At 29.9% G+C, this 9774-nt stretch overlaps 1 protein-coding gene across 1 annotated transcript in view; it reads left to right on the top strand.

Moving 5' to 3' along the window:
• Window positions 1-250: 250 nt before the first annotated feature.
• The window catches only part of LOC106681897 (cadherin-99C), a gene marked incomplete at its 5' end in the record, with an annotated part of 71494 nt that continues 61970 nt past the window's right edge, over window positions 251-9774 (top strand). The window contains 2 exons of the mRNA XM_067047569.1: window positions 251-448; window positions 1748-1870. Of these exons, the coding sequence (XP_066903670.1) occupies window positions 251-448; window positions 1748-1870 (321 nt within the window). The remainder of the gene's footprint in view (window positions 449-1747; window positions 1871-9774) is intronic.

Here is a 9774-nt window from a genome sequence, read left to right on the forward strand (position 1 = left end):
CTTTCAATTTATGAGCAAAAATAAAAAATGTTTTGCTTGGATTTTTTTATACTTACAAAAAAAGAAAAAAGTCAAGGTGACAAAATTGAAACTCTTATGGGAGATTTTCAATAAGACAATATTGCAATAATATTGGACACTACTACTACTGTAAATCAATTTTGAAACTGGAATAGTTATATTATATAAACTGTTTATGTACATTTACTTTTTTGTAAATTAATCCTACCTAAATAAGGAGTGAACAAACCATAATTCTTTTGTTTCAGAAATCTCGCAAGAAACAACTCCTCTGGAACTGCCCATCCGTGGTGACCCTTTTACCGAAGTCCAGCTGGAGCTCGTCTTCCCTAAAGGCAATCCTCTCTTTATTCTCAACGGTAGAAAACTGCAGTTGTTGCAGCCGCTAGACAGAGACGTTGACAACCTGTCGCACATAGTCTTCCAGGTACGCACAGTATTTTGTTAATTTATAGTAAATCATCTACAATTAATGATGAGAGTATCAGAAATAAATTCATGAACAAGACTTTTATGGATTCAAGGAAGTGAATAGTATTAGAATGAAAAGATTGGAAGTTTGTCTGACAACTTTACTACCATTATATGATGTTGATGGAAAACATTTTGTACATACATGAATATTTATAAATAAATTTGGATGAAAAGTAGAAATATATAATTTAGTTTTCAAAGTTATATTAGGTACCATTATAATACCAACTGACAAATTTGACTAAGAATTTTTGTTATGCTTTTTACAACTTTGTTGTATTTCTAAGCATTTTGATAAAAAAAAAAAAAAAAAAATTAACCTATAATAATACTACAAACAGATTTAATTATGCAAAAACAAGTCATTCAATTTTTATAAAATTAATGAAGTGTGAAGTCGAAAAACATTAAAGATTTATAATTATAGTTATTTGATAATGACCAACAATTATTATTTTATAAATATAAAAACAGGAAAACATGAAACCGCTCTATATCGATACACTTTCCAATCCGTAATATATTCCAAGTTTCGTAATGAAATACTTTAAGAACACTTTCATTGGGCTGAGAATGTTGCACTTGTTGGATTGGAATGTTTGTCAAATAAGAAAATAAAATTAAAATTACAAATATCATCTTTTATAATTCTATAAACTATATGATAATTGGCTAATGATACACAAATGTGAAGTTTGATATTGTTGTTTTTTACAACTAAATGTACATTTTTTTTTTCTTGTTAGTTAATATGTACATTTTTAACCAAACACATTTCGCCGACAAAATTTTTTTGTGGGGTTATTTTCAACCATCTCTTAGATAAATTTATGTTGACTAATTTATGTATATTTTTTTACTTAATTTGACTAGCAATATTATATATATATATATGATTAGATGTGGCTATAAGGTTCTGTTAAATGGTCAGACTTATTAGCACCGGAATATTAATGAATATTAGTTTTGAAAGCTACCTTTTTTGCATTTAAATATACTCATTTCCAAAGCATCTTTCATTGATTGAATTTCAATGGACTGTTCCTTTTTAGGTACACACATGTTTTCATTAACGGTGATTATCATAACTTATTGTCACTAATGATTATTACTAATCTCATTACCAACATTAATGAATGAAATAAGAAGAATAGAAACTCGGAAGGAAGACCGGCATGAAAGCAATATCATTAGAACATGGGGCTCGGCGGACATCCTGTACTCTTGTTTCACTTTCCTTCTCCTTTTACAGGTGACCTGCACGGTGAGGGGTACGAACAAGAAGCGGACGATACCCGTTATCGTCAGGGTTTCCGACATCAATGACAACCCTCCTGTCTTCCAGAATACCCCCTACGAAGTATCAGTTTCTGAGGTGAGTAAATCTATTGATCTTATAGAGCTAATTTATTTTCAGTTATAGGTGACTTGATGAAGTCATTAACTTTTATTTATTGTTAAAAAAAACAGTGAGGTGTAATTTTAATGCCATAAATATTGAAACACTATCATATTATATAATATCTAGATAGGATAGTAAAAGCAGTGTAAGTCAGAAAATGGCAGTATGAGTTTCTTACGCTATAGAACATTTCAAAATTGTGGCTTATACTACTTTAACTGCTTCCATCTGACAGCAATCTCAGAGCAATAAAAACGTAACACTTCCTTAGATATATGATCCCTTTGGGATGGGTTTACTTTCTCTGTCGATGAGCTTCAGCTGGGGAATTGTCGCTTTGACACTCATGAAATACTCCATTATAACTATCACATAACTCTTCTGAAATGTATATATTATTTCCATATGTGGAAAATGCCTTTACTAGTTGCTTGCTCTTTTGTTCTTTTCTTCAGAACTCCTCAACTGGGTTTTCTTCGACAATTTTTTACAGAAAAATCCTATCCCCACCTTCATATAACACATAAGAATCCCCTTATGTTAAAGATAAAAGATAATAGTTATTTTGCGATTATTGATAATAGTTAAAGTGAAGAAAAAGAGAGTTGTCAAAGGACGCTCTAGGAAACATGTTGTATATTGTCCGTAGACATCAGTTGTACATAGTTTGTTATGGAGTCTGTATCTTCTCTACCGTATAAATGAAGTATATTTTACACTACTCAGTGACTTTATATAACTCCAAAATAAGAATCACTTCCTATCTGTTTCCCAAGAAATATTTATTGGATAGTCCTAAATGACTAGTTTGAACTTTCAACGACAAAGTTATGAAAAATTGAGATTAACAGATTTGAATAATATGTAAAATTATAGTTAATATAATTTGATAATATTTTATACAATCTTTATCATACTCTTCTTGTTTCATAAATCCGTAACATGTGAAATTATATTGTTTAAAAATTTTATTAGTGCATCTTGACTTATAAAGATTCAAAATCCAATTTGCTGTTATCCTATGTTCCCCGAAAAAACTATGAAGTATATTTAAGTTAAATTGTTTATATTTAATATTGTATATGTATCATGTAATTATAGCACCTATGTTGAAAGTAAAAATCTATGAGGCTTATGAAACACCCCCAGCAACATTCCTCTTTATATTGCCGAGTGCAACACTTATTGGAAATCAAAGTTCATCTCTTTAAGGTTAATAACTAATCAGGATTTTTACTAATGACTTTGTTTTGATTAAGTCTGAACTTAATTAATCTGTTCTTATGATTCAGTTGTATGACGACTTCGTCAATAACTCTTGTAATATTTATCTTATTCTTGTCATCGATTTAGATTTTATAACTGTCGAAAAATTAATATATTACAGACCTTCCAGTTGCTTTAAAAACAAATATTTATTGCATCATCAAATAGATATCATTGATAACAGATAGCTGACAGTAGTGATGTTAAGCAATATTTATAAATATTTCTGTCATTTTTACAATAATATGCTATTGATCAGTTATAAATTCGTGTTCTTTAAACAAATTTACTTTTGTGTTTTGTTTTTTTTCTATTAGATAATTTTAAATACAATTAATTGATTACATGCAACTGTAGAAAAGTTTATATTAAAAAAAAAATATACTAAGTTATAATTGCTGAAGTATGGGACACTATCTTAGAAATATTCAAGATAAAAATAAATAGATTAAGCTCTGATTCGTTTTAATTTTTGATCAGAAGGCAAGATAGGAAGATGAACAAATTTGTAAAATAATGATAATTATAGACCGTCACGGTAGAAGCAATCTGATGTTATTAAACTTTGTCAAATTTTCAGGACGTAATAAAATATTGTTTCTTTAAACGCTTTGTTGTAAATAACATAGAAGATATATATGATTTTTATTATATTTCTCGTGGTTGCTTAAACGGAATTTCGTTTAATTATCATTGCTAAGATAATTTAGCAGAATATTTCTAAGTTAATGGGTTCTCAAAAATTGAGAAATTACGAAAAACTCCTTGTCCGTAATGATTTGTTCTAATAACTAAAACATTATTGACTACAACAGTAAAACCGAGGGGGTTGGTGAATTCCGTTTTTTATGTTTGATTTTATTTATACACCACTGGCAGTAAAATTTGCTTCCTCAGGAATCGCCACGATCGGAAATAAAAGTTATATCTTTATGACAGCGTAGAAGTCCTGCGGGGAACCTGACATCAGGACATGGAAAATAAAGCCTGCGCGGAGAAAAGTGGTTAATGGGTAATCTGGCCGCCCAAGAGGAACTTTTGAATTTAAATTTCCATTCCTTTGGTCGTAAAAGTGAGTGACTTTAATGCAGACAGTGAGTTAGGAGTTCCACTTGGGAAATATTGAGACATCTACCTTCAGCTGACCACTCGTGTTTTTATGGCCTCCCATTCTCTCCTTAGGAGTTCCTATAGCCAGTTGTAAATGCCCTCTCTTTTATGTATGACCTTCCCTATAATCTTCCGACGCTCATCAACTAGATATTCAAAATTGTCATCATAACAACTTCATTGTCAAAGTTGTAGTGGTTCTTTTTTTCAACAAAGAAATTTTTAATATTCTGGATTTATTTATTAAAAATTAGATAATTACATATTTTTAGGGTTTGTTTACTTAAAAATTGGTCTTGGGGCGTTTCGTTGTTGATTCTAGATTCAATATGAGAAGATAGTTGGGTAGAAAACTATATTTTAAAAAGACGAGATAATAACCATAATAGAATGAAAAATAATAAAAACGGTATAACAAGAAAGTAAATAGATAACAAATATAATATAGTACAATGATATAATAAATATAAGACTGGAAGAGTAAGAATTTATACAAGAAGATAATAAAAATTTAAAATATTAGAAAATGAAAATAAATAAGTAAAATTTAGTGAAAAAAAAATTATTGAAAACTGAACAGAGCTGTCTTTAAGTAATGAAAATAAAGGAATTGTTAAAGCCAGCCCAAATTGACTATGTCTTTTTGTTGGAAAGCTTTAAAAGAACAAAAACAAACTGGTTCGGATATAAACATTTTGATCTAACATTTATAAAACCTAAACATAAAATAAACAAAAGATGAATAAAAGTAAAATTAAAAAAAAAGAAACCTTTTAGATAAAAATAAAATTATCTGCATAAATTAACAAAACAAAAGAGACAATTTTAAATAAAACAATAGATATATAAAATAAATACTGGTCAGCGAAAGGCTGACCAACTCCGATCTGTCAGAAGAAGATATTTAGCTTGTCGAGATGTGTTGTCGCAGTTCCGTCGCTAAATACACCCCTGCAACTTTCAAACTGGTCGAAAGTTGGCGGTAGTGGCTCATTGACAATCAAATGTCCTAAAAGCCAAGACTGGAATAGTAAGAATTTATACAAGAAGATAATAAAAATTTAAAATATTAGAAAATGAAAATAAATAAATAACATGAAGTGAAAAAAAAAATATTGAAAACAGAACAGAGCTGTCTTTAAATAATGAAAATAAAGGAATTGTTAAAGCCACCCCAAATTGACTATGTATTTTTGTCTACACTGGCACTTATTCAGCTTAGGGCAGACAGGGTCTAGTTATTTTTATGAATTATACGAGCCGATTAATTAGCAATAACTCGTATTGCACTTAAAGGCCAGAAGCGCAGAAAAGGTCTGGTTTCGGACTGTGATGTCGGTTAACACACTTAAAATGTTAAGTAAATACCATCAAATGAACGCAGACAAGGCTAGTGCAAACGATCATAGCCGCTAAATAGCCGGAACTGATATTCAAGTTGAAATACAGAACGCAGGTTTCGGACTGTAATGTCGGTTAACACACTCAAAATGTCCAAAACTATTATATTAGAAACACAGACAAGGTTGGTTACAAACAATCATGGCCACTAATTAGCCGGACCTGATTTAAAAACGAAGACGGTCGGCCTGTTGCCAGGCGACGTCTTAGCAACAGTTATGAACCCTTAGTAACTGTCTCTATTACTTAATTATAAAACACAAATATAAATACATATTTTTTCTTCCCAAATGACGAAATTCCAATTAAAATAATATAAATACAATAAATGTAATTAAATTAAATACTAATACAATCAAAATACTATTTACATTAAAATATGTCATTACCAGGAATAATGAAATTCAAAGAAAGGAAGAAGAATACTTCTGCCAAGAATAAAAATAAGATTTTATATTTTTAACCTGTAAATAAGTTGAACCCACATCCTTAGATCATTTCAAGAGATAAGTCGAAAGGTGTATTTTGTTATAGCTTGTGACAATATTTTTCGAACCTATTATTGAAAATTTTTTGAACAGGATATAATTATTTATAGGTTAGTTTTTTCCGTCTTTGGTACTATTCGGATGAAGGTGTCGGATATGATGTGTTGCTAGGGGTTGCAAATCAGAACTAGATGCTGGTACCAGCAGTGGGTTCTTCGTTACCTCCCATACATTCAGGCATGTATATCGTTTATACATTCGAGAGAAATCGAATCGCCATCTCCTCTTGAGGTCGAACCGAAAGTATTTACAAGAACTCTCTCTTCGATGTAGGATATAATTGTGGCTTTGTGGAGAGTTGGACTGCCGAGGATGGCGGTTTAGCTGAACTTTTACATATTACATATTGACCGCCCTCAGTTTGTAGAACAAGTTTTTGCAAAGAGAAAAAAATTGAAATATTCCCAGAGCCAGTGAAATATCTGTAATATTAACTTTAATAATATAGAGGGGACTAGCCGTACCCGCGGGCCTGCAAAAAGATAAGCTTCTATTGTAAGCCGCGCGTCTGCCTCTACGGCATTACCGACCGTAGATAAAATTATTTTTTGAAAAAATTAAATAATATAGACAAACTAAATATAACTACTTGAGATAAGATGGAAATTATATGGTGTGGTTAGTTTGAGCTAAGTGTACTGAGATACAATCGAAGAAGCAGGTCTTCCCTTAGAGCCTATTCCTCAAGTATTATCAACTATTTTTATAGGAATTAGTATTGTTTGTAAAAAAAAATTAATAATTCAAAACAAATAATAAAAATTAATTATTTTTAAATTCAAAGAAAAAATTTAAAAAATGTATATCATGATTTTAAATATGTCGTACAACTTACGACGATTAAAGAGTGCAAATACCTTTTGACAAAAAGCTTTATCTCTCTTACTCCCATTATAAGACATCACTAAAATTATTCACCTTCAAACGTACCAGCCATGTACTAATAGACAAAATGTGAATAAAACTTGAAACCTGAACCTCTACTATGCATATTTTATTTTTTATCCAAGTTCATAAATCATTCATTTCTTCATTATTTTTAATTTATGCTGTTTTACTTTATTGCTTTTTTAAAGTACTTATTATTTGCATTGTGTGTGTGTTTTATTTTAATTTTCCTACTGTTCAAGACTAAAAAATATGTGAAAAAGGAAATTAAAATAACCTCAAGGTATCATGTAAAAGGTATTTGTACCTTAACATTTACTATGTATCAATTATAGCTAAATAACTAAAAACAATTATGAAAAAAAATAATCATAATGTTTAGTTTCTGATAAATGATCATCAATAACTCATTACAATATCGTAATCTGACGATTATTAGCGCATTAATAGATTTCAAATTCACTCTGATAATAAAACAACAAATAAATCTTATCTCATATAACAGGACAAGTTTTTGTGAAATATGGCCATTTGAATAATAATATTTTGAGCTAGAGGAGAGAGAAAGTGGAGAAACCATTAGCATGTATTTACTAAATGCCAGGCTCATCCTACAGTTGGGGCATCTCCTCTGATGAAAGGTTAGATTAGCACAACCTCTACAACCTTAGTTCTGTATTCCTCAGTTAGCCTACGCTATGAGGTAATTCTAACTGTCGAAACTTATTTCCTCGAAATGTTACGAGCCTTAAATATTTATTTGAGGTTCATAAGAAAAGAGTCTTACGTATTCTGAACTATTTATAGGAGTTAAGTCCTTTTCTACAATTCCATATAACTCTACGTACTGAGTAAATTTTTTTTTGGTACATCTCTCTTACATTTTCTGAAATGTAGTGAACAACAGGGAAGATTTACAGGACAAATTAGGTGACTTAGAAGAATAAGAAATTCGAGACTAACTACAAAAAATTGATAGTAATAGAATAGATTATCACAATTTAGGAATATACTTAATCAGGCTACAAGAAAGGAACGGTGCAACAAAAAAAAAAATGTTGATTTTTATCCACCTCCGATGTGTTCGGTTGAAGTCCTTATCGTTTAGGAGCTGTCGATTTTAACCTGTTGTGGACCAGCCAAATGAGGGGAGGAAAGGGATTTCGACGAATAGTTTGTGATAAATTATGAAAACTTGTTCACTTATGTTTTTATAACTGCTCATTAGGAATAACAACTTTGTTACCTCAATCACCTATTACTCAATTAATTTATAATATTTATTTATACCAAATTAAAAAAAAGAAGAGAAAATTAACTATAATATTGATTTTTAAGACATTTTTGCATGGATGCTTTGTTTTGAAGAGAACCCTGGTCAAAAGTATTCGATGGAATATAGTCCAATAAATTGGGGACCAGAAAATGTTTTACTGTTCTTAAAATAGTTTATTTCTTGTTTTTGGGGGGTATTGGTTACGGTTTTCAACTTTGGGACAAAAAACTCAGTCTGACGAGATTTTTTTATTCTCTGGATTATATTCCGCTATATAATTTCAACTCGTGATCGTATTAAAACGAAGCTCTTAGAGAAAATAAATAGATAATTTTCAATTCTTTAATTTAGTTTAATATTTTTGTTAGCATTTGTTCAATCGAATATAGTATTTCAACTTAGTATTATAAATCTACCTACTTGTTTTTCAAGTTCGGAAAAATTGAGGAAAATACATATTTTGGATTCTGAACGAAAATAACTACTCTTTCAAAGCATAAGGTCGTCAAAAATTTCTAATTTCTTGTAGTAAAAGAATTACATCTGATTTCTTTAAAAAAAATAACTAATTCATGTAACAGCTCGATGTTGTGTTTTACAAAGTTGAAAGTAACATAAAAAAATATTGGACCGACATTACAGTTACATCAGTAATCTAGTGATCCTTAGAGACCAGTATCCGAATTCATGGATCTAAAGGAGATAGGAGTGGACATTGGATCATGGAATAGAAATTGACTTGAGAGTTTTCTTTGAATATTTATTGGAAAATTTAAAAGAATCGTGTTCTCATCGTGTAAACGGTACGTCTGTGGGAAGATTTCGCAATGATTAGTATTGATAAGTGTATTTTGATTAACAAAGTAAGGTTTTCCATAATGATAATATTTTAATTACTTAAGCGCTATACTATGTTTCACTTAAGTGTAACATTGTCAACTTGTTTGATTGTATGATAATGTGAAATATTTTCATATTGTCAAGTATCGGTTAGTAAAAAAATAATATTGTAGCCCGGGTGGCGGTCAATAAAGGTATCAAAATAGTAAATGAAAACTATTGTAAATTTATTTAGTTTATAATAAATAGTTTTCTTTTACTATTGATACCTTTATTGACCGCCTCCCGGACTATCTTCCTACAATCTTGTACTTCATACGGTCAACTATCTTCTTCCAATATAAAAAAAATAATATATATGGTTAATGGAAATTAAGAGTTACAATGAACAGAGTGAGATCCTAAAGATCTGGAAAAACTCCGAAACTTTTGTGTATAGTCAAGTTGTTGTTGTTGATTTTTTGCTTAAAGGCGTAAAACCCTCTGGTCATCAACGCCTATGGGATGATAAAAGTAAAAAATAAAATAAAAAATAAAAAATAAATAAA

Source organism: Halyomorpha halys, unplaced genomic scaffold (genome assembly GCF_000696795.3).
Source record: "Halyomorpha halys isolate HHAL.00 unplaced genomic scaffold, Hhal_1.1 Scaffold373.1, whole genome shotgun sequence".
NCBI lineage: Eukaryota > Metazoa > Arthropoda > Insecta > Hemiptera > Pentatomidae > Halyomorpha > Halyomorpha halys.